Source organism: Dromiciops gliroides, chromosome 2, assembly GCF_019393635.1.
Source record: "Dromiciops gliroides isolate mDroGli1 chromosome 2, mDroGli1.pri, whole genome shotgun sequence".
NCBI classification, from domain to species: Eukaryota; Metazoa; Chordata; class Mammalia; order Microbiotheria; family Microbiotheriidae; genus Dromiciops; species Dromiciops gliroides.
Genome location: NC_057862.1, coordinates 386,011,807 through 386,038,694, shown reverse-complemented (window position 1 = coordinate 386,038,694; position 26,888 = coordinate 386,011,807). Strand labels below are relative to the sequence as shown.

Here is a 26,888-nt window from a genome sequence, read left to right as displayed (position 1 = left end):
AAAAAAACAATGAAAAGAGGTTAGTAACCAAGATTAAAGTCATACACAGATCAATACAACTGAAAATAATAAAAAAAGATTGAAACCATAAATAAACTGGAAGCTAAGAATTTTTTTAACTAAAAAAGTGATAAATAATTAGCAAGTCTAATTTTTTTAAAAGAAGGGAAATGGCTGGGATAAAAAAAATATTTGTATCAAAGATCCCTAATAAGGGTACAATATCAAAATTTATAGGAAACTAACACCTATGTAATACCAAATAACAAAAATACATAACTCAATAGATAAATGATCAAAAGCTATGAACAGTTCTCAGAAGAATTCTAGACTATTTAGTTATGTGGAAAAGAATGTTACAAGTCACTAAGAAGAAAAGTGTAAAACAAAACAGCTCTGAAGCTTCACCTCACATTCAGCAAATTGGGAAAGATGATGAAAGATGGAAAGTCAAAATTGGAATAATTGTGGCAAGATGGGGGATACTAAGTATATTTTGTTGTTGTTGTTAGTTCTGTCATGGGGTGCAGAGCACCCCAGAAGTTCTCTGGGGCACACCAAGGAATCTTCTCCTTGAGAAACTAAACCAGAGGACAGATAACGCCTAGTGAGATAAGCTGAACCAAACCAGACTGAGCTAGCTTCGGATTCCTACCCTTCATTCTGGTCTCCCTTACACTGGGGAGATAAATTTGGGTGTGGCTGTGAACTCTGTGTTCTGAAGAGGGATCTGTAGCCACCCCTCACCCAATTCCTCTAGTCACTACCAGTGGGGGATGGTCCTCTCTCACTAAAGGAACTTTTCACAGGCAGATGGTCCACCTCCATCAGGCCTCTATAAAAGTACTTTCCAGTCTCCTATTAGAGGAGATTTGGTACCTCTGAGCCATGTGCTTTATGCCAAATCTCCCCATGAAAAGTCCAAGGATTTCTTTCATGGTTTCCCTCCCCCCCCCCACCCTTCCCTTCCCTTGCTCCTAAATAAACTATCACCTTATTCTAACTACGTTTTGTGTGCAAGAGGGTGTAATTCTTTAAAGAGGAATTCCTAAGAACCCCAACCCCTAACCAACCCATACCCCATTTCCCACCATATCAGTTCCTTTTTCTAAAGTTTTTGTTTGCTATGTTTTGCATGACTGCACCTGTATAACTTATATTGAATTGCTTGAGTTCTTAAGGGGGGATAGGGAAGAAGGAAGAGAATTTGGAACACAACATTTTTAAAAATCGATGTTACAATTTGTTTTTCCATGTAAGATGGGGAAAATTCCAAATAAATATTTTTTTTTTAAATGGGGGATACTAATCCACTAGGGTAAAACTAAAAATGGGTTCAACCATTCTGGAATTATGCAAATAAAGTGACTAAAATGTCCCTACCCTTTGACCCAGAGTTCCCATCATAAGACATCTAGCCCAAGGAGGTCAATTACCAAAAGAAAGACTACATATATACCAAAATATTTATAGCAATGATCACTCCAAATAATGCCATAGGAAAATGCCCAGAGCAGCAAAACTCACAGAAGAATGTGCTGAAATCTTCTTCTAACCAAGAACGGCTTGGAAGGTCACAAGGAGGGAGCTGCTGTGCTGATACAGGAGTCAAGCCCAACCCCACAGTCACCCTGACACAGATCCAGTCCCAGAAAGGCCTCACCAGAGAAGCAGACCCCCAGAGCCTCTGAATCAGCTATAAGCACCAGTGTCGTCTGGAACTAAGTTCACAGTCTGGTGAGTGGGCTGAGCCCTGGGCAGGGGAGAGACTACAGGGGTCTATGCTGGTGCTAAGGCAGAACTTGTATTTTACATCCCTGCTGAGAACTAAGAGGTAGGCTTGAGTAGCTGTAGCCCAGGTGGGGGAGGGGCACAGGCTCATCGGAGCTAACAACCACAACACACAAAGCTGGTTGATTGGCAAGTTGGTCTGGGGTCATCTAAGGACCAGGGAATAGGCCAGGCAAGTGAAGACCCTGATTCTCCCTAAATCATACCACCTGGGACTTCTTAAGCTTGGGATACTGCAGCCTGGAAACAGTGCCCCACTTTAAGGAGCTAAAAGGCAAGTAAAAGAAAGGCAAGATGAGCCGACAGAGAAAGGTGAGAACCATGGAAAGTTTCTTCAGTAACAAGAAAGACTAAAGGGCACCCTCAGAGGAAGATGTCAACATCAGGGCCCCTATATCTAAAGCTTCCAAGAAAAATATGAATTGGTCTCAGACCATAGAGGTGCTCAAAAAGGACTTTGAAGATAAAGTTAGCAAGGTAGAGGAAAAAATGGAAAGAGAAATGAGGGGGATACAGGAAAGACAAAAAAAAGTCAACAGCTTGAAAAGTCAAATTGGCCAAATGGAAAAGGAGGTACAAAAGCTCTCTGATGAAAATAATTGCCTAATAATTAGGATTGAACAAATGGAAGCCAGTGACTTTATGAGAAACCAAGACACAATAAAGCAAATCCAAATGAATAAAAAAATAGAGGGCAATGTGAAATATCTTCTGGGAAAAACTGCTGACCTGGAAAATAGGTCCAGGAGAGATAATTTGAAAATTATTGGTCTACCTGAAAACCATGATCAAGGAAAGAGCTTAGACATCATCTTCCAATAAATTGGCAGGGAAAATTGCCCTGAAATTCTAGAAGAAGAAGCTAAAATAGAAGTTGAAAGAATCCACCGATCATCTCCAGAAAGAGATCCCAAAAGGAAAACTTCTAGGAATATTATAGCCAAATTCCAGAGCTCTCAGGTCAAGGAGAAAATATTACAAGCAGCCAAAAAGAAAGAATTCAAGTACTGTGGAGCCCCAGTCGGGATAGCACAAGATCTAGCAGCTTCTACATTAAAGGACCAGAGGGCATGGAATATGATATTCCAGAGGGCAAAGGAACTGGGATTACAACCAAGAATCACTTACCCAGCAAAACTCAGCATAATCTTTCAGCGGAAAAAATGGGACTTTAATGAAAAAGAAGACTTTCAGATATTTGTGATGAAAAGACCTGAACTGAATGTCAAATTTGACTTTCAAATACAAGACCCTTAGAGAACCATAAAAAACTGGAGCTGGGGGCCATACCTGGGGTCATACAGTGGGCAACTGTCTTGTGTCTGAGGCCGGGTTTTGGCTGGGATCTCCCTGGGTCCAGGGGTGATGCTTTGTCCACTGTGTCACTTAGCTAGGTGATGACATCTTTGGGGTTGGAATGAGGGGTGAGGGGAATTCGCTGGGGGAGGGGGAGGGGGAGGGGGAGGGGCAGAGGTGAAGTCCTACATGAAAGAAGTAGGAAGGGGCTTATGGAGTGGGGGAGGAGATGAGAGAGGAGCAGGGCAGTAAATGAATTTTACACTCATCAGAAAAGGCTCAAAGACCTTAAATTCATCAGAGCTGCCTCAAGGAGGGACTAACAGACACACTCAACTGGGTTGAGTAATCTATTTAATCTGGGCAGTAAATGAGCCTAACACTCATCAGAATTGGCTCAAAGACCTCAATCTCATTAGAATTGGCTCTGGGAGGGAATAATGTACACACTCAATTGGGTGGAGTAATCTCTCTAACCCTGCAGGAAAATAGGAGGGGAAGGGGATAAAGAGAGAGGGGCAAAAGAAGGAAGAGCAGAGTGGGGGAGGGGATAGACAGAAGCAAATCCCTTTCAAAGAGTGATAGGATGAAAGAAGATGGATAATAGTATAAATATCATGGGGAAGGAAACAGTTAACAATAGTAATCAAAATATTTATAGCAAAACTTTTTGTAATAGCAATGAACTGGAGTTCAATTAGATGCTAATTGATTGGAAAGAAACAAACAAGTTATGATATATGAATATAATGGAATATTACTGTGCTCTAAGAAATGCTGAATGAAGAAGCTTGAACTGATGCAAAGTGTGCTGAACTAGGAAATACACCATGACTACAACAATGGAAATAGCAATAGAAACTGAATATTTCAAAATTGTAATGAGCAATCTTGGCCTCAAAGAAAAGACATAAGAAGGCTCATTAACTTCTTTGCAGAGGTGGGGAAATATCAGTGTCAAACACTGTATATAATATCAGACTTTTTCAATATACTGGCCAGTTTTCTTTTTTTTTCTTTATTAGATATGACCCTTTAGGAGTGGCTTAGAGGAGGGATCCATTGGGAAGTGAAAGTGATGTAAAAACACAGATGTCAATAGAATATATTTTTTAAAATTTTAAACTAAAAAAAAAGAACATAGGGACAAGGATAACAAACATAAGCCAGGTGCCTGGAATAATAATTTACATGAAAAAATTGTTTAGGGGCAGCTAGGTGGCACAGTGGATAAAGCACCAGCCCTGGATTCAGGAGTACCTGAGTTCAAATCCGGCCTCAGACACTTGACACTTACTAGCTGTGCGACCCTGGGCAAGTCACTTAACCCCTATTGCCCCGCAAAAAAAAAAAAAAAAAATCTTTAAAAAATTGTTTAATTTACCATCTATTATATTCATGTGCTCCCAGAGTGATATTAGACTAACCATTGCCAGAGATACTCAGGGCAATGGAATTATTTATGACAAACAGGCAGACTTCTACCTAGAGTCTGAAGAATCCATGGCATTGAACTTGTCTTTGTTGTAAAGGGCACTAGGAAGAAGATATGGAGAAACTATCTTGGCCAAGCCACATGGAGGGTTGAACTGAATTGGGGTGTCAGGGATGAACTCTGCCCCTGAGAACCCTGTTCTCATTCCCCAAGACTTTTAAAGATTGCTGCTGCAAATAATGGTTAAAGACCAAAGCCAGAGGCTGCTGGAAATTGGTTGGGTAAGACTAAATGGGGCAAGTCATAAGATCATAAATTTAGAGCTAGAAGGGCCCTCAAAGGTGATATAACCCAATCTTTTCATTTTGCAGGTGGGCAACCTGAAGCCAAGGAAGATTAAATATGTTGCCCATGGCCATGTGTGTAGTAAGTTTCAAAGGGGATTTGAACCCAGTTCAAATTATTCTAGAGTCAGTGCTCTTTTTACTTTATCATGCCTTCACATTTCCCCAACCATGCCTTCACTTTTCCCCATTCCCTTTAGAAGGAGCTCAGCCCCAAACTTCTATGTCCAGGGTAACCCAAATTTAAAGCCTGAAGTATTTTGCAAGTGACTGCTTAGGAGTGACTCCAAATTGATGGAGATAGTAATGACTACGAGCTGTGTACCTATATGAGGAATGGAAGCTGATGTGGAAGCTTAGGAGAGGAGACATCATTTTTTCCCATTCCATCTTTTTGAAAAGCACACATATTTCAGATTCTCTTCAGGGAGAGACCCATGGAAAGAAAGAAAAGACTTGGGAAAGCAGCATAAATGTCAAGAAGCTAGTCCTTCAACTATATCCCTGATTTCCAGCTTACTTCCCTAGATATTTCAAAGAATTCTCCCCTGGGTGAGACTGGGGATGCTCGGCTGAATTGAGATATCTTAATCCCAATGGGAAAGCTCATTCACTCAGCATTTGGGGGTATATTTTAATTTGTATAACTTCTTTAATTTCACTATTTAGTACTTGTGATGGTCTTTTGTGGAACTAGCATTTGATGGAAAAGAGTCAAATTAAAGGGTCTAAGTTTAGAATATCATCCCTCTTTAAAGGAGAGCAGCCAGAAAAGCAGCTTAAAACTAAAGATTGTGCCCCTAGACCAGTAATATTTCGGAGAGCAGAAAGAGTATAGTATCTCCTCTAAAAGAAATATAGAGAGGCCCCTTCTCTTCAAGACAGAAATCAAAGTCTCTCTTGGAGACAGGTGGTCAGATTTCCAGAGATATAACTCATGCCTCTCTGGGAGCTGAATTTAAACAACTCATCTAGATATACCCGAGCTTATTAGCTTAACTGTTGGACAACTATTTCCTGTTTTCCTTCTATTTGGTTAAGAGGGGAAGCGAGGATTATGAGAAACCAATAGACAAAGATGGACAGACAGCTGTCTGTCCATCAGATAGACAATAGACACATACATATACACACACAGGCTTTGTCCCTCCTTGGAAGCTCACCAAAGCAGTTGACACCTAAACTTTTGTTTCCTAGATCATAGCTTTTAATTCTCATGTCTTTTTATTTATTTGGTAAAAAAACAACAACAAAAAAACCCAAAACTGGCCTTCTACACTGACTGGAGAGATTAATGATGGCAGCTGGAGCAAGCTTAGGAGAAAATGTTTTGACTTTAAAGAGAAGGAAAGTGTTGCTACTCTTCAACAGAAAGGTGAAAGGGAAGCCATGAATGTCCACAAGCGAGGAAAAGAGTTTGTATCAACATTATTTCTTATACTAGTGGGGTTTAATTTTTTTTGTGCCATAGACCTCTTTGGCAGTCTGGTGAAACTTATGAATTCCTTCTCAGAATAATGTTTTTAAATGAAAAAAATTACATAGGATTATATAGGAAACCAGTTATATTTGAAGTATAGTTACCAATATATATATTTTAAAAGTCCACAAAATCCAAAAAGAGGTAAAAACCAAGAAGTTGAAGGACTAATGTGTACAAAAAAAATTTATGAAAGCTCTTTTCTAGTGGGGATTCAAAATTGAGGGAATGCCCATCAATTGGGGAATGGCTGGACAAGTTATGGTATGTGATTATGATGGAACACTATTGTGAGGCGCAGGAGGCTCTCAGAAAAACCTATAAAGACTTACATGAACTGATGCAAAGTGAAATGTACTGTGTATGAAGTAACAGCAATATTGTAAGATGTTTAGCTGTGAATGACTTGACTATTCTCAGCAATACAATGATCCAAGACCAACTCTGGAGGACTTATGATGAAAAATGTGATCCTTTCCCTCCATTATAATTGCTCTTTCATGCCTCTTTTATATGAGATAATTTACCTCATTCCATCTCCCCCCTCCTTCTAGTGCAATCTTATTTCTCACCCCTTTATTTTGTTTTTTGGGGGTGTCATCTCATCAAAGCATCACCTTTCTTGATGCCCCTCACTGCTTAGACCCTCTCCCCTGTCCCTATATAGGGACATATTATCTCCCCAATGGTTCCTTCTGGGAAGGCATGGTTTAATTTTTCTTTACATTCTCAGGATCTAGCACAATAGTTGGCACATAATAGGTGTCTATGCAATACATACAATAAATACATATTTATTTATTGGTTAATATGTTCATATGAGAGCCTTCAGAAATATAGGTAAATATCTATAATACCTACAGGATGGGCCAAAAGTCACGAAGGGGATCTGATGTTTTAATAACATTTTAAAATTATTTTTCTTTATTTTTTGCCATTTATGAGATTTTATTTTTTACATGTAATGTAAATTCATTTCCTATATGTACTGTATATGATGCTATGGTATTACAAATTAAAAACAAAAAAAAAATTTGTGACTTTTGGCCCACCCTGGATATACTTAATACTAATAAATGATTGTTCTTTGATGTGCTCAGAGAATATGTTTTGAGTGACTGATAAGATGCAAAGAGTTTAATATGGAAATGTTCTACATAATTGCACATGTATAACCTATATCTGATTGCTTACTGCCTCAGGAAGGGGAGAGGAGAGGGAGGGAAGAAGGGAAGGATAGAATTTAGAACTTGAAACTTTTTTTAAGTAATAAACATTTTTATTTCTACTTTGGGGTTCCAACTTTTATCCCTCCTTCCCTCTGTCCCCTCCCCCTTCCCTGAGGCAGTGAACAATTGAACTAAAAACTTTAAATAAAAATGTGAATTTAAAAAAGTGACTATTGGAATAAGGAAATAAAAGATACTAAGAGTCTGTTACCACCTGGCATCTGGTATCAAGTTATCATCTTGCCTGCTGGGAAAGTGGAACATTCTTACTTCGAAAGTTTTTCACTACATTATAATTGCTAAAATCTTTCTTGACCTTGGCAGGAAGAAAGAAACTCACTTAAAAGCAGTGTGCCCCAGAACTGTTCACTTCTACTAAAGAGCACTCAATCCATGATGTAATGTAATCTAATAGAAAAAGTATGAGAGAAGGAAATACACCGCCCTACAATCACTGAAGAGGTGTGGGAGGGGATGGGGCAGGACAAAAGGAAGGCAGGAAGGAAGAACTGAGGGAGAGGCCTGCTTCTGACACTGTCTCACTGGGTGCACCTGAACAAGTCATTTTATTCTCTCAGTCTCAGTTTCCTCAATTGTGAAGTGGTAATAATAATTTCTCTTGCATTTGTCTCAAAGTTTCAACAGAGTTAATAGATGCAAATGAAAGTATTCTTGGGGCAGGCAGTGGATAGAGCACGGCCCTGGATTCAGGAGGACCTGAGTTCAAATTCGACCTCAGACACTTAACACTTACTAACTGTGTGACCCTGGGCAAGTCACTTAACCCCAATTGCCTCACTAAAAAAAAAAAAAAAAGAAAGAAAGTATTCTTTAAACTATGCCCTACTTCTTCATCACTGTACAAAGTAAAGGAATGTGTCATAATTTCACATGCCTTTCTTTTGGAAACAATAACTCCCATTTATACCTGCTAGATTCTATTTTGTATATGTTCCTATTCATACATATTGTCTCCTTCAGCAGAATGTAAGTTTTTTGAAGGCAGGGACTGTTTCATTTCTGTATTCATATGACCATATATGAGTGTTGGGCCTGCCACAGAGTAGGCACTTCATAAATGCTTATTGATTAATGTAATACCATAATAGTATCTAGCATTTATATAATAACTTTGTGGTTTACAAAGCACATTATATGGGTATAAATGTATGTCTATAAATACATATAGGGGGCAGCTAGATGGTGCAGTGGATAGAGCACCAGCCCTGGAGTCAGGAGTACCTGAGTTCAAATCTGGCTCAGACACTTAACACTTACTAGCTCTGTGACCCTGGGCAAGTCACTTAACCCCAGTTGCCTCACTAAAAAAAATTTAAAAATAAATAAATTAATTAAATAAATAAATACATATACATGGTTCTTTTATATATATTTACATATAAATATATAAAGTGCTTATACATAGTACATATGCCCATATTCATATATACATATATGTGAGTGTGTGTATATTCTGATCTTCACAACCTTGGGAGGCAGGTGCTATCATTATCCTCATTATATCAATGAGGAAACTGAGGCTTAGAGAGGTCATATGATTTGCCCAAAGTCATAGAACTAGTAAGTGTTGAAAGCAAGATTTGAACTCAGGTCTTCCTGACTCCAGTACTCTTTAGAATTTATGCCACTAGAGAAAGAGAAATGCTTTTGAATTAGTTTCAGCTTAGGCTGGGTTATAATTGACATCTGGTCAAAGAAATGTGGAAGGTATTGGCTTTACTGTCTTTAAAACAATCCTTCCACAATGCCTTCATAAGATGAGGCCTTTCACAGTTTTCTGATGAAGAAACCAAAGCTATCTATTCCCATATGAAAAAATGCTCTAAATCTCTAATGATTAGAGAGATGCAAATAAAATCAACTCTGAGGTACCACCTGACACCTATCAGATTGGCTAAAATGACAAAAAAGGAAAATAATAAATGTTGGAGAGGCTGTGGGAAAATTGGAACACTAATCCATTGTTGGTGGAGCTGTGAACTGATCCAACCATTCTGGAGAGCAATTTGGAATTATGCCCAAAAGGCGATAAAGCTGTGCATACCCTTTGACCCAGCAATACCACTTTTGGGTCTTTTTCCCAAAGAGATCATGGAAGGGGGAAAGGGACCCACATGTACAAAAATATTTATAGCTGCTCTTTACGTGGTGGCAAAGAATTGGAAGTTGAGGGGGTGCCCATCAATTGGGGAATGGCTGGACAAGTTGTGGTATATGAATACAATGGAATACTATTGTGCTATAAGAAACGATGAGCAAGACGAGTTCAGAGAAACCTGGAGGATCTTGCGTGGGCTGATGATGAGTGAGATGAGCAGAACTAGAAGAACATTGTACACAGTAACATCAACATTGAGTGTTGATCTACTGTGATGGACTATATTCTTCTCACCAATGCAATGGTACAGAAGAGTTCCAGGGAACTCGTGATGGAAGAGGATCTCCAAATCCAGGAAAAAAAAAAAAAGAACTGCGGAGTATAGATTCTAAATGAACCATACTATTTCTTTTGTTTTTGATGCTGTTGTGTTTTTTTTCTATTTCGAGGTTTTCCATCATTGCTCTGATTTTTTTTCTCTTATAACATGACTAATGCAGAAATAGGATTAATGTTATTATGTGTGTATATATATATATGGCCTATATCAGATTGCCTGCTGTCTAGGGGAGGGGGGAGGGAGGGGAGGGAGGGAGAAAAATCTGAAATTATAAAGCTTGTATAAACAAAGGTTGAGAACTATCTTTACATGTAATGGAAAAAAAATAAAATACTTTATTAATTAAAAAAAAAAGATGAGGCCTTTCATTTGTTCCGAATCTCAGCGTGGTTTTTTGGCACCGCCACATACCTCATTTTCCTGAGAAAGGCTGGCCGCCCTAGCAGTTGCTCATCCCACAGATATTCTGGGGAAAGGACTTTGGTGGGTTTGTGAAGAAATAGGTATTTATTTAAATGGCTCTCGTCATGCCACACTGCCTCGATGTTATTGCTCTTGTCTATCAACATAGCTTCATGACAAGCCTTGGTCATTTCATAGACCTGTTGTACTTTGCCCCCAAAAAAGCCCCCAGCATAGTAAAAATCACCCTTGCCCCTGGGAATGTAGGCTTGGGATTGAGGCCTACGTTCATAGGTGAAGGCCTCCCGTTGAGCTCCATAGAAGCCAGGGTGAAGAGTGCCAAACAAGCTGGAAAGGATCTCTACCCCGAGGTGATTGCTAAACTTCATGTCTACATCCATACAGATGAGGTAGTCTACCTCCTGGAAGAAGTGCTGCCGAGAAAAATTGCTAATCATCTCCATCCGGTGCATAGAGATATCTTGCCACCGGGCATAGTGCTGGACCACCAATGTAATGACCTTCCTTCGTTCTTGGAGGGGAATTTTTGGAATGTCAGCTGGCCGATCAGTGAACACATAGTAATTCACTTTGTATCCCACCATGAAATACTTCTCTGCAGTTTCGAGAAACAGCTTCAGGAAGGTCACATACCTAAGGGCAATAATTCCCCACCAAATAAGAGAAAAGCATTATTTCCACAGGAATATCATAAAATACCTGTAAAGAAGCTACCACTGTGCCGAGCACTATGGACAACACACACATACCTGTCCTCATGGAGTTCACAATATGGTGATCACCCAATAGGACACAGGATTAGAAGTGAAAATGCAGTGTTTGAGGATAGAGCATTCAACTTGCAATAAGAAAGAGGATTTAGAGACGTTAGTTTGTTCCCAGAGGACAGAACCAGGTGCAATGCATGGAGGTTACAAAGAGGAGAATTTAGATTTGATGCTGAGAAAGTTTTCTGGCATTTAGACCCATCTAAAAGTGGAATGAAGCACCTCGGGAAGTAGTGAGTGCTCCCCCACCCCTTCCCCATAATTAGTAATCTTCAAGCAGAAGCTAAGTTAACACTTGGCAAGTATTTTGTAGAGGGGATTCCTTACACAGCAGGGTTGCCATTTGAATGCCTTAATTTAAATCCTTTACTTCCACCTCCCTTTCCCTACCCCCAAGTCTCAGCCCACTCTATTTAAAATGATAAAGAGAGGGGAGGGACAGCTAGGTGGCACAGTGAATAAAGCACTGACTCTGGATTCAGGAGAACCTGAGGTCAAATCCAACCTCAGACACTTGACATGACCCTGGGCAAGTCACTTAACCCTCATTGCCCTGAAAAAAAAAATATAAAGAGAAAAAAAATGTTTACCATCTTTTAGAATACAAATTTGCTTTGTGGAAGAAAAATGGAGCACCATTTTTACATATAATAGTTATAGCAATGTCAGTCTATTTTGAATGTATAGTGAATGGGTTTTGTTTTTTCAGCAGGAAAGCATTGGTTACCAGAAACAATAATCGATAGTATGAGAACTAACTTAACTTCAATGTACTGGTAATTTTTCATCCAACCCTTTTTACAAACCTCAGTATTATTCAGTGACTTTATATCACCCTCGTTAAGTGCTATAAAGCTTTGTTTTGCTTTGTTTGTAAAAAAGAAAGAAAAAAAAAGGAAAACCCCAAATGGCGTCACGAAGAGTCAGACGGGACGAAAAACAACTGAAAAACAACAATAAAAATTTAGATCTAAAGAGGGGTCAAGAGCATTACAATCTAATTGGAAAGATAGGGAAGACTCTGTGGAAGTGGTAGCATTTAAGATGAGCCTTAAAAGATGAGTAAAATTTTATCAGGCAGACATTGAAGGAAGGCATTCCAAGCACAGGGCACAGCATGAGCAAAGTAACAGAGGCAAGAATATAACAAGGGCAGAGTGGCACGACTACCTGCTCAAACAATAACATAGCTGAGTCTCTTTGAGGGATACAATCACAAATGTGCACAGAAAAGAAAATATACCATCCCAAGGAATAGGTCTCTTGTACTGCCAAGAAGGGAGGAGGGAAAAGAACCTGGATTACTTAGTGGAAGAGATAATCTCATTTATTCAATAAGCAGGAGCCTGGAGTTGTAGCACCAATTGTGCCATCAAGTAGCTACTTGGGATGCTCACTTTACTCTCTGAGGCAGTTTCTTCCTCTATAGGATAATATCAACTTACATTTATATGGAAATTTAAGGTTTACAAATCAAGTTCTTTACCACGATGAAAGGTAGATAGTAAAAGTATTATGATCACCCCAGTTTACACATAAGGAAACTCAAGTTCCAGAGTGGTTTGGTAATTCAGACATGCTCACTCAGATTATGGAGATTAGAGGGGGATTTGAGGTTTTTTTGTGGTCTGCTGACTACACTGATTTGAAGAGGCACTGAGAAAAGGCTCTTGTCATTACCTTGTCATAGTATGAATGACTCCTTTCCAGGCAAAATTAGCAGATGGACATATCTCAAATTTGAGTTCTTCCCAAAATGCAACACCCTCCTCCATCTGAACCCTTTCTATGCTCCATTCCCAGAGCAAATGCTAGTTAAGGAAATATCCCTGAAGGGGCAGCTAGGTGGCACAGTAGATAGAACACTAGCCCTGAAGTCAGGAGGACCTGAGTTCAAATTTCACCTCAGATACTGGACATACTGGCTCTGTGACTGGGCAAGTCACTTAACCCCAATTTCCAGAAAGAAAGAAAGGAAACGAAAGGAAGGAGGGAGGGAGGGAGGAAGGAAAGCAAGGAAAGCAAGGAAAGGAAAGGAAATATCCCTGAACCTCCTGTGGATCAGTTACAGAGAAGAAAAAAAAATGTCCTATCTGTCTTACAAGGCCAGCTACAAACAGTTTCAAAGATAAGTGGTTTTTCTCAGAGTATTAAAAAGCCCGAATAAGCAAAGTTTGGGGAAATTATTTCTACACCTATGAAAGCCATATGCTTAAAAATACAACTTCTCTTGACTTGTACCCTAAGTTGAGAGCTGAGGGCCAGTACTGAATTTGTACCTTGGCCAAGAATTCAGGACGTTAACGGCAGAGAGGAGGCTTCAGGAGAGGTGAGCTGGAGTCAGCTCCTATAATTCCTTAAAGTGAATTGTTAAATTTTTAAGGTGAGCACTTATACCTCAGAAATCAGCAAATACTACAAATCAGGGTTTGATTTATTGTCTGTTGATTGCCTAGACTTAAGAAAGTGATAGAGAAAATATGAATGATTTGGATTAAACATTTACCAGCACACTCCCCAAGCTGTGGGCTCCATACCTGATGGAAGACATCTAGATTCCTCTTTTTTTTGTTGTTGGAGGCTGGAGAGGTGGGGGTGGGAGGTGCGGTGGGAGTGGGTTTGGACAGGTTAGAGATCTTTTATTTCTGTTCCATTGTATATGATTCCTAGAGGTTGAATTCTGCATGGAAAATCCATTTAATCATCTTCATTCAGCAAAACACACCAGGCTCACTAAAAGGAGGCTTGCTGTTAGAGGGACTGAGTCAGTTGTATTGTCTGTTCACAGGAGTCTCTTTATTTTGTTGTTGTTTGCTTGTTTTTGCAGGGCAATGAGGGTTAAGTGACTTGCCCAGGGTTGCACAGCTAGTAAGTGTCAAGTGTCTGAGGCTGGATTTGAACCAGGTTCCTCCTGAATCCAGGGCTGGTGCTTTTATCTACTGTACCACCTAGCTGCCCCCCACAGAGTCTCTTTAAAGGGATCCCCAAGAGGCCTGGAGAGCTTCTGTAGGTTTACCTCCTCCAAGGGAACTCCATTGGCCCTAATCAGCTGCCTGAAACAAGAGTTTAAAAACTCCTGGAGTACATGTGCATAGATCAAGGCTTCTTAAATTGTGTTCCTGACTCCAAGCCCAGCCTTCTATCCTTTGTACCACCTAGCAGCCTATTCTAGTATCTGAGTCTTTATTTAATCTCTTTTTATTCTGATCTGAACTATAAGAGTAAAAAGAAGAGATAATAGGAAGCAAACAAGAAAGGAATCTCATTCCTAATATTTATTGCATTAGAAATAAAGAGGCTAAATTCATGACTCTTCAACCAATTAGGCATGATTTCCTGAATATGGAATCACAAATTATAATACAAACAGAATTGGTTGAAATTTCTCTGTGGATCGTCAGATTGGGAATTAAATGTGAATACTTATTATCAGTTTCAGTGTAGACTGAGTCCTCAAACAAAAGAGTTGTTTTACCATTTTTACTTCTGCCTGAGTTCATCCAATCATTCTCCCAACTGGCTCTCCAGTGGAGAGAATTTTCATTATCCTAATAATGATTTCTATGCCATGACTATTAAGGGCCCATAAAGGGCACTTTGGGCATTTGTTTACTTTCAGTCACTTAGAAGCCTATATCCTTCTACCACAGTCATATTGAGAGTTCTGTTTTTGACTCCAATAACTGAGTTCAGCCCCTCAAAGAACCATCATAGTCTCCATTCTCCTTCTATGTCCTAAAGACTCCTGTGTCTGAGTCTTCCTGACAACTTCCATTGTTGAATTCTTAACCATCCTTCCCTGTTATTTCTGAAGGTTATCAATTGCCACTCGAGGTGGTATGCTGCCTAAAGTCTTTTACATATTGTCCTGACTCCCCACAGCCTTGGAGGTCTCCAGTACTCCACAGCATTCCAATCAATAAAAAAACAAACATTGCTTTGTATTACTGAACCAGGAGATTCCTCTGTAAAGCCTCCACTTAGCTTCAGCAACAGACCACTTCAGAAGCCTGATGCAGGACAACTTCCAATCCCATCATGTGACGTAGTTAATTACTCCAACTACACTAAGGACAGTACTACCTGGAACATTTATGCCATCCTAAAGCTTCCTCCAGATTAAAAAACAAACAAAAAAATACCCCACGACCAAAATGGTCGGGTCCCTTAAGAACAAAAGATGTACTTCCTTTTTTACTATGAAGTAACAACCTATTCCTCCTCCAGTTGCACAGGCCCTTCAGGCCCCAGGACTTACTTTTTGATTGCAAATACTGTCAATCCAATGGTGATATTCCTGCTCCGGAACAGCTCATTCAGGATGTCCTCATCAAAGGTTCCATCCCAAACAATGGGTGCAAGCCAAGGAGTCAGGAGAGGGACATCAATGCGCCTGTGGAACATGGAATCACAAGACTATATTGGGGCTGAGAATTTTTGAGATCTCCAGAGAGAAGTAAAATGAGTGAAAGAGATTTACCTAATTATAGACAGCTCAGTGAAAGAGTAGAAAGAATGCTGGGCCTGGAATCAGGAAGACCTACCTGATCTCAAAAACAGCCTCACCCAATTACTGGCTGTGTCACCCTGGGCAAGTGACTTACAACCCATGTAATCAAAAAATGTCCTTCATCTTTTGTTTGGTTAACAACTCACCCCCTAGCTATAACTCTAAAAGATACTTCATTTGATTTTTTTCTTTCTTTCTTTTTTTTTTGGTGAGGCAATTGGGGTTAAGTGACTTGCCCAGGGTCACACAGCTAGTAAGTGTCAAGTGTCTTGAGGCTGGATTTGAACTCAGGTGCTCCTGAATCCAGGGCCGGTGCTTTATCCACTGTGCCACCTAGCTGCCCCCTTCATCTGATTTTTAAAATTGATTATAGTGGGGCAGCTAGGTGGCCACAGTGGATAAAACACTGGCCTTGGATTCGGGAGGACCTGAGTTCAAATCCAGCCTCAGACACTTGACACTTAAGTGGCTGTGTGACCCTGGGCAAGTCACTTAATCCTCATTGCCCTGCAAAAAAAAAAAATTGATTATAGCATGACATTTCAGGCTTTTTCATGTGCAATGAACAAATACCAGAAGTTTTTCCTATAATACAAGAATAAAGCAAAGATGTTCACTTTCTTAGATGTTATAAGACATAGTTCTAGAAATGATAGCAAAAACAATAAATAAGAGAAATAACTTAAAGGCATGAAGATAAACAAAGAGGAAATAAAACTATCCCTATTTAGTGATATCATAGTTTACTAAGAAAATTCTAATGAATCAGCAGAGAAACTAATCAAGACAATTAATAATATAAACAAAGTAGCAGATTGGAAAACAAACCCACAAAAGTCAATGGCATTTCTTTATAAGAACAGCAAAATTCAGGAGGGAATAAAAGGAATAGTATATTCAAAATAACCACAAAACACATAAAATATCTGGGAATCAATCTACCAAGGTATACTTAGTATTTAATGTGATAAAATAATGGAATTTGCCAGATACCCAGGGGCCCCACCTAATTAGTCAATTCTTTTCAGATAGTCAATCAGGTGGGGCCCCTGGGTGTCTGCCAAATTCCATTATTTTATCACAAATTATAAGAATAATTTGTAAAAAATAAATAATAACTTAAGTAATTGTGGGATATTCATTGCTTGTGGCTGAGCAATGCCAATATAATAAGGCTACTAAAATTAATTTTTAGATTTAATCCTATATCAATCAAACTGCCAGGGGGATACTTTGCGGATCAAAACAAAATAATGACTAAATTGATTTGGCAAAGAAAAAAGATCTGGAATATTCAGGGAAATAAGGAGGGGAAATAGGAATGGTGACCTCAAAATATATTACACAACAATAGTAAAACAGACTATCTGGTATGAATTAAGGAATAGAAAAATAGATCAATGAAACAGATTAGATTAGGAAGAATCAGAAATGGTATTCAATGGTTATTTTCAAAAAATCCCAGAATCATAAATTACCCAGGAATGAACTTCCTATCTGAAAAGAATTACTGGAAAGATGTTTGGCAGAAAGGCTTAGACCAGCAACTTAGATTATATTCCACAATAAACTCAATATGGATATGTGACATGAATATCAAAGATCATACCATTTACAAAATCAGAGGACTACCTTTGTAATTTAGTTTGAAGTTCAGCCTTGGGCTTTTCTTGGTGTTGGACACAGGGCTGAAGTGTAGAGTTATCTTGGTGTTGAATACTAACAACCCTGAAAGAAAGAATGACATGGTTAGGTTGAAGACTAAAAGATATATTTGACAGAATATACTGAAGATATTGGTAAGGTGTCCAAGGACTGATTCCATAGGATCATTAGGGACAAGAACGTATTTGAAGGCATCTAATTCATGCTATAGACAACTTCAAATGCAAGTATTTTGCTACTCTGTTAAAAGTGTTAAGTAAAAGAATAAAAAAGACAGTACATCTTTCAGGCTTGGTTGTGGAAAACACATATGCAATTTCCAGCCCCCAAAGCATATCTAGTTTCTTCAAACCAAGAATTCTTTTGGTTCTTTGGAATTAATGCACACATTTAACACAAGCAGTGTTAAAATAAGGGCCTAGAATAGGATCTATTATGCTTCAAATGAAGTAAAAAAGGCAGATGTAGCAATATTGATCTCAGACAAAGCAAAAGCAAAATGTCCTAATTAAAAGAGATAAACAAGAAGCTACATTTTTCTAAAAGGCACCATGGAAAATGAATTAATATCAGTACCAAACGTATGTGTAGCAAATAGGATAGCATCTAAAATTTTAAAGGAAAAGATAAGTTATAGGGAAAAAAACCAGATAGTTAAAACTATAACAGCACAAGACCTCAATTTACTCCTCTAAGACCTAGATAAATTGAACCAAAATGAGCAAAAAGAAATAAAGAACCTGAATAGAAATTTTTAAAAGTTAGATATTCTGTGGAGAATATTTTATGTAAATTGACAGAAGTATACCTTACATCAGATTGCATAGTACCTTCACAAAAATTGACCATATATTAGTGCATAAATACCTCACAAAAAGTATAGAAAATCAAAAATATTAAATGGATCTTTTACTGATAATAATGTAATAAAAATTATTTTCAATAAATTGCATTTTAAACAAAGGTAAAAAATTAATTGGAAATGAAATAACTTAATCCTAAAGAAAGGATGAGTCAAAGAACAAATCATAGAAAGGATAAATAATTTCATTAAAGATAATGAAAGCATTGAAGCAACATATCAAAATTTGGAGAATATGACCAAAGCACTACTTAAGAAAAATTTATATTGCTAAACATATTTATCAATAAAAGAAAGAGTGGATCAATGAAACAAACTTGCAATTAAAAAAAACAACAACTAAAAAAGCCAGCAAATGAAAAAACCTCAATTAAATACCAAAATGGGAATCTTGAAAATCAAAATAGAGATAAACAAAATTGAAAGCAAAAGAAAGATATTGAATTAATAAATAAAACTAGGGAAGAAGTTAAAAAACAAATAAAAAATGAGGAGCTATTAAAAAAACATCAATGAAATAGATGTGATATTTAAAACATTTTGAGAGACATAATTTCTAGGTAATTAATCATTTTATTAATAAAAGAGGTCAGTGGCACTCTCTAGGTAGACTCAGAGTTTATGTGTCCTTAGACGAATGGGTGCTCTTGAGGATGGTAATCAACTCTGATTGGTTAATAATTAATAAGAGAGAAGATGGCGGAGAGGAAGCAGCAAGCTGCCTGAGCTCTCCTTCTGTTCCCTCAAAAAGAACATTAAATCAAGCCTCTGGACGGATTCTGAAACTACAGAACCTGCAAAGGGACAGAGAGACACAGTCTTCCAATCAGAGATCATTTAGAAGACTTCAGGAAAAGGTCGGTCTGACTTGGGCAAAAGGGAGGCCCAGTGCAGCACAGCAACCCAGCGCTGAGGGGGTCAGAGCAAGTCAGCAGGAGCTGCGGGCCACAGTCGAACAACTGAGGCCCCTGGAACCTGGCTCAAAAATCTGGTAGCCAAGAAGGACAGTGGAAAAACCTACCTGCACTGGCCGGGAGGGCCACGAACAGGGCAGGCGGGATTGGGCGCCAGGATCGGGCGCCTGGCCGAGCCCACTCAGACAGGAAGTGCAGGGGGGTGAACTGCACACACTATATAGGCCTCAGAGTAAAAAGCTGGTCACACAGCACCTATACCCCTGCACAAGAGGCCCAAAACAGGGACCCTGGTGCCCCCAGAGCAGACCTCAACTCAACTTAAAAAATAAATAAATAAGCTGCAATAATGAGTAAGAAGCAAAAAAGAGCCCTCTCCATTGAGAGCTTCTGTATCAATAGGGAAGAAGCCAATGCAAACTCAGATGAGGACAATACCCTCAAATTGCCTACATGTGAAGCCTCAGGAGGGAAGGTGAATTGGTCTCAAGAACAAAAAGCCTTCCTGGAAGAGTTCAAAAAGGATTTTAAAAATCAATTGAGAGAGGTAGAAGAAAAAATGGGGAGAGAAATGAAAGGAAAACAAGAAAACTATGAAAAAAGAATCAACAGCTTGGAAAAGGAAGCACAAAGATTGACTGCAGAAAACAATTCCTTAAAAAATTCATCTGGCCAAATGGAAAAAAAAGTGCATAATTTCACTGAAGAAAACAATGCCTTAAAAAATTCACTTGGCCAAATGGAAAAAAAGGTGCATAATCTCACTGAAGAAAACACTGCCTTAAAAAACTCACTTGGCCAAATAGAAAAAAAGGCACATAATCTTACTGAAGAAAACAATGCCTTAAAAATTAAAATTGGACAGTTGGAAGATAAGGAATCCATGAGACACCAGGAATCGGTCAAGCAGAATTAAAAGAATGAAAAAATAGAAGAAAATGTGAAATACCTCATTGGAAAGACAACTGATCTGGAAAACAGATCAAGGAGAGAGAATTTGAGAATCATTGGACTGCCTGAAAGCCATGACCAGAAAAAGAATCTAGACACCATACTCCAGGAAATTATTGAAGAGAACTGCCCTGATATCATAGAATCAGAGGATAAAATCATCATTGAAAGAATCCACTGATCACCTCCTGAAAGAGACCCTAAAAGGAAAACTCCAAGGAATATTGTAGCCAAATTCCAGAATTATTAGGTGAAGGAGAAAATACTCCAAGCAGCCAGAAAGAAGCAATTTAAATATCATGGAGCCACAGTCAGGATTGCTCAGGACCTGGCAGCTTCAACATTAAAGGACCGCAAGGCTTGGAATATGATATTCCAGAAGGCAAAGGAGCTTGGATTGCAGCCAAGAATCTATTACCCAGCAAAAATGTGCATTTTCTTTCAGGGGAAAAGGTGGACATTTAATGACATTGGGGACTTTCAATCTTTCCTGGTGAAAAGACCAGAACTGAATAGAAAATTTGATCTCAACAGACAAGACTCAAGAGAAGTTTAAAAAGGTAAACAGGGGCAGCTAGGTGGCGCAGTGGATAGAGCACTGTCCCTGGAGTCAGGAGGACCTGTGTTCAAAGCCAGCCTCAAACACTTAACCCTTACTAGCTGTGTGACCTTGGGCAAGTCACTTCACCCCAATTGCCTCACCAAAAAAAAAAAAAAAAAAAAGGTAAACAGAGGCGGGAAAAAAAGGTTACCCTATTAGGTTAAACTGTTTATATCCCTACATGGGAAGATAATACTCATAACTCTTAAGAACTGTAAATGTATTTGGGCAGAGAGAAGGACTTTACACAGAGGGTATAAATATAAATTGTCTTTGAGGTGATGATACAAAAAAGAATTAAGGGGTTAAAAAGGGAATCTATGGGGAGGAGAGGAAAGGGAAGGTGGAAGGGGATGAATTATATCATATGAAGAGGTAAAAAAAACCCTATTACAATAGAGGGAAAGAAAGGAGGGGTGAACATTGTTTCAACCCTATTCTCATTAAATTTGATTCAAAGAGGGAATAACATATACGTTCATTGGGATAAAGAAACTTAACTCATTCTTTAGGGAAGCAAAAGGGGAAGGGAAAGGAGGGGACTGATAGAAGGGAGGACAAAAGCAAGGGAGAAAAGGGTAAAGAAAAGAGAGGGGGGTGATAAAAAGGGAGGGCAGATTGGGGGAGGCAGGGGTAAGAAGTAAAACGTTGGTGAGGAGGAATAGAGTGAAAGAAGGGGGGAAAATTACAAAGGGGGTAAATAGAATGGAGGGGAATAGACAGTCAGTAATAATAACTGTGAATGTGAATGGGATGAACTCTGCTATAAAATGGAAGCGAATTGCAGAGTGGATTAAAAACCAGAATCCTACAATATGCTGTTTACAAGAAACACATTTGAAGCAGAGAGATACACACAGAGTAAAGGTAAAAGGCTGGAGCAGAATATATTATGCTTCGGCTAAAGTAAAAAAAGCAGGGGTAGCAATCCTTATCTCAGACAAAGAGCAGGCAAAAATAGATCTCATTAAAAGAGATAAGGAAGGAAATTACATCTTGCTTAAAGGTACTATAGATAATGAAGTAATATCAATATTAAATATGTATGCACCAAGTGGTATAGCATCCAAGTTCTTAGAGGAGAAGTTAAATGAGTTACAAGAGGAATTAGACAGTAATACCACACTAGTGGGGGATCTGAATCTCCCCCTCTCAGAATTAGATAAATCTAGCTGAAAAATAAATAAGAAAGAAGTGAAAGAGGTGAATAGATTACTAGAAAAGTTAGACATGATAGATGTCTGGAGAAAATTGAATGGGGATAGAAAGGAATATACCTTCTTCTCAGCAGTACATAGCACATTTTCAAAAATTGACCATGTATTAGGTCACAAAAACATAGTCAAATGTAGAAAGGCAGAAATAGTAAATGCTTCCTTTTCAGATCATGATGCAATAAAAATTACATGTAAGAAAGAGCCAGGGAAAAGTAGAATGAAAATCAATTGGAAACTAAATAATTTCATTCTAAAGAATGAATGGGCCAAACAACAAATCACAGAAACAATCAATAACTATATCCAAGAGAATGACAATAATGAGACAACATACCAAAATCTATGGGATGCAGCCAAAGCAGTGCTTAGGGGAAAATAGATAGCTCTAACTGCTTACATGAATAAAAAAGAGAAAGAGGAGATTTTAATGAATTGGGCATGCAACTTAAAAAGCTAGAAAAAGAACAAATTAGAAATCTCCAATTAGATACTAAATTAGAGATCCTGAAAACCAAAGGAGAAATTAATAAAATTGAAAGCAAAAAAACTATAGAATTAATCAATAAAACTAAGAGCTGGTTTTATGAAAAAACCAATAAAATAGATAAAATATTGGTTAATTTGATTTAAAAAAAGAAAGAAGAAAACCAAATTACCAATATCAAAAATGAAAAAGGTGATGTCACCACCAATGAAGTGGAAATTAAATCAATAATTAGGAATTATTTTGCCCAACTGTATGCCAATAAATTTGACAATCTAAATGAAATGGATGAATATTTATGAAAATACAAACTGCCCAGGTTAACTGAAGAGGAAATTAAATCCTTAAATAAACCCATATTGGAAAAAGAAATTGAACAAGCCATTAATGAACTCCCTAAGAAAAAATCCCCAGGGCCAGATGGGTTTACGGGTGAATTTTATCAAACATTTAAAGAACAATTAATTCCAATATTACACAAATTATTTGGAAAAATAGGTGAAGAAGGAGTTCTACCAAATTCATTTTATGACACAAATATGGTGGTGATACCAAAACCAGGCAAAGCAAAAACAGAGAAAGAAAATTATAGACCAATTTCCCTAATGAATATTGATGCTAAAATCTTAAATAAGATATTAGCAAGGAGATTACAGCAAGTGATCACCAGGAGAATACACTATGACCAGGTGGGATTTATACCAGGAATGCAGGGCTGGTTCAACATTAGGAAAACTATTAACATAATCAACCACATCAATAAGAAAACCAACCAAAATCATATGATTATCTCAATAGATGCAGAGAAAGCTTTTGACAAAATACAACACCCATTCCTAATAAAAACACTGGAGAGTTTAGGAATAGGGGGAGCTTTCCTTAAAATAATAAACAGTATCTACCTAAAGCCATCGGCAAGTATTATATGCAATGGAGATAAATTAGAGGCCTTCCCAATAAGATCAGGGGTGAAACAGGGATGTCCATTATCACCCCTATTATTTAATATTGTACTAGAAATGTTAGCTTTAGCAATCAGAGAAGAGAAAGGAATTAAAGGAATTAGAATAGGCAAAGAGGAAACAAAACTATCACTCTTTGCAGATGATATGATGGTATACTTTTTTTTTTTTTAGTGAGGCAATTGGGGTCAAGTGACTTGCCCAGGGTCACACAGCTACTAAGTGTTAGGTGTCTGAGGCCGGATTTGAACTCAGGTACTCCTGAATCCAGGGTTGGTGCTTTATCCACTGTGCCACCTAGCTGCCCCCAATATGATGGTATACTTAAGGAATCCTAGAGAATCAACTAAAAAATTACTTGAAACAATTAACAACTTTAGCAAAGTAGCAGGATATAAGATAAATCCACATAAATCATCAGCATTTCTATACATGAACAACAAAGTCCAGCAGAAAGAGATAGAAAGAGAAATTCCATTTAAAGTAACGGTAGATAATGCTTGGGAGTCTACTTGCCAAAACAAACCCAGGAACTCTATGTACACAACTGCCACTCTTCACACAAATCAAATCAGATCTAAATAATTGGAAAGATATCAATTACTCATGGATAGGCAGAGCTAATATAGTAAAAATGACAATACTACCTAAATTAATTTACTTATTCAGTGCCATACCAATGAAACTACCTAAAAATTATTTTATAGAGCTAGAAAAAATAATAACAAAATTCATCTGGAAAAACAAAAAATCAAGAATATCCAGGGAAATAATGAAAAAAAATTCACAGGAAGGTGGGTTAGCAGTACCAAACCTGGAGCTTTACAATAAAGCGGCAGTCATCAAAACTATCTGGTACTGGCTAAAAAATAGAGTGGTAGATCAATGGAATAGGCTAGGCTCAGGAAATGCAGTAGTAAATGACACTAGTAATGTAGTATTTGATAAACCCAAAGACTGCTGGGAAAACTGGAAGATAGTATGGCAGAAATTAGGCATAGACCAACATCTTACACCTTATACTAAAATAAGGTCAAAATGGATACATGATTTAGACATAAGAGGTGATACCATAGGTAAATTAGGAGAGAAAGGAGTAGTCTACCTATCAGATCTTTGGAAAGGAAAACAATTTATGACCAAACAAGAGATAGATAATATTATGAAATGCAAAATGGATGATTTTGATTACATTAAATTAAAAAGGGTTTGTACAAACAGAAGCAATGCATCCAAAATTAGAAGGGAGGCAGAAACCTGGGAAACAATTTTTGTGGCCAGTACGTCTGATAAAGGCCTCATCTCTAAAATATATAGGGAACTAAATCAAATTTATAAGAATCTAAGTCATTTCCCAATTGAGAAATGGTCAAAGGATATGAACAGGCAGTTTTCTGATGAAGAAACCAAAGCTATCTATTCCCATATGAAAAAATGCTCTAAATCTCTAATGATTAGAGAGATGCAAATTAAAACAACTCTGAGGTACCACCTGACACCTATCAGATTGGCTAAAATGACAAAAAAGGAAAATAATAAATGTTGGAGAAGCTATGGGAAAATTGGAACACTAATCCATTGTTGGTGGAGCTGTGAACTGATCCAACCATTCTGGAGAGCAATTTGGAATTATGCCCAAAAGGCGATAAAGCTGTGCATACCCTTTGACCCAGCAATACCACTTTTGGGTCTTTTTCCCAAAGAGATCATGGAAAGGGGAGAGGGACCCACATGTACAAAAATATTTATAGCTGCTCTTTACATGGTGGCAAGGAATTGGAAGTTGAGGGGGTGCCCATCAATTGGGGAATGGCTGGACAAGTTGTGGTATATGAATACAATGGAATACTATTGTGCTGTAAGAAATGATGAGCAGGAGGAGTTCAGAGAAACCTGGAGGGTCTTGCATGAGCTGATGATGAGTGAGATGAGCAGAACCAGAAGAACATTGTACACAGTATCATCAACATTGAGTGTTGATCTACTGTGATGGACTATATTCTTCTCACCAATGCAATGGTACAGAAGAGTTCCAGGGAACTCATGATAGAAGAGGATCTCCAAATCCAAGAAGAAAAAAAAAAAAGAACTGCGGAATATAGATACTGAATGAACCATACTATTTCTTTTGGTTTTGGTGCTGTTTTTTTTTTTTCTATTTTGAGGTTTTTCATCATTGCTCTGATTTTTTTCTCTTATAACATGAGTAATGCAGAAATAGGATTAATGTTATTATGTATCCAGGGGAGGGGGGAGAGAGGGGAGGGAGGGGAGGGAGGGAGAAAAATCTGAAATTGTAAAGCTTGTATAAACAAAAGTTGAGAACTATCTTTACATGTAACGGGAAAAAAATAAAATACTTTATTAATTAAAAAAAAACAAAAAAACAACAACAATTAATAAGAGAATGAATATTACAATGAGATATGGGCTCCTTGATGATGGTCTTGGAAATTACTTGGATCACCTATGTCTTGGTCAAAGAGACTTAGAAATTTCTATATCACCTGTCTGAGAAAAAGGAGAATCCACATTTTCCCCCAGACCTGTCTGAATAAACACGATGAGTAGAATCCACCCATTGGCCTAAACTTAGAATTTCTTTTACTCTCTTTGGTTAGACCTTAGCCTGGGTAAGTGTTTGAGCAAGATTTCCCATACTGGTTGATTTCTGAATGAGGAAGTAGAAAACTGGGAAAACCTTGGTTCTAATTCAAAAGTTAGTTATTAATATTTGAAGGAAATAATCATTCCTCTCATAGATAAGCCATTAGCAAGCCTTATTTTTAAAAAAGAAAGAAAAAATACTAGTATCAAAAATTGTGAGAAATGGGTAGTTGTCTCCTCTCAATGTGGATATAACAGTCAGTCATATTCCCCCTGACCTGTTTGTAGGACAAAGGTCTCAGATCCCTTCCTCCCCCTCAGGTTAGCAAGGTCACATGATTCAAGGAGCCCTGGTCTCAATAAGGTCCTCTCTGGAGTTGTGTCCATATAAGGAAGTATAAGGTCCACTCCTGAGTTATACCCATACAAAGAAAAGGGATGGGAATACTGCGTTCTGATTAGCTAGTTTTTGCGCTTAGATTATAACCCCACCAGTGATGAAAAAGGGGAAGGTCCATTCGTGTTAGGGACTAGGGTACAAAACAGGGCCTGCGAGCCCCCTTTCTGGGCACCCACTAGCAGCACACTAGGGTGCCTCCTTCTCATGAGAAGAAAATAATGCCTTTGTCACTTTGCTGCTGAGTTCCTGAGAATTATTGAGAAGAGGATGGATTTTTCCCTCACAAAAATGAAAAAGATCAGGGGTAAAGCAAGTACGCCCATTATCACCACTACTATTCAATATAGTGCTAGATGTGCTAGGTATAGCAATAAGAAAAGAAAAAGAAATTGAAGAAATAAGCATAAGCAAAAAAACAAAATTACCACTTTTTGTAGATGAGATGATAGTTTATTTAAAGAATCCTAAAAAGTCCCTTAAAAAAACTAATC

The 26,888-nt window shown here is 38.1% G+C and overlaps 1 protein-coding gene across 1 annotated transcript in view; it reads right to left on the bottom strand.

The window, feature by feature from the left end:
* Positions 1-10,399: 10,399 nt before the first annotated feature.
* The window catches only part of ABO (ABO, alpha 1-3-N-acetylgalactosaminyltransferase and alpha 1-3-galactosyltransferase), a 50,970-nt gene continuing 34,481 nt past the window's right edge, over positions 10,400-26,888 (bottom strand). The window contains exons 2-5 of the mRNA XM_043980819.1: positions 17,933-18,005; positions 17,367-17,462; positions 15,483-15,617; positions 10,400-11,090 (exon numbers count right to left, since the gene is read on the bottom strand). Of these exons, the coding sequence (XP_043836754.1) occupies positions 10,400-11,090; positions 15,483-15,617; positions 17,367-17,462; positions 17,933-18,005 (995 nt within the window). The remainder of the gene's footprint in view (positions 11,091-15,482; positions 15,618-17,366; positions 17,463-17,932; positions 18,006-26,888) is intronic.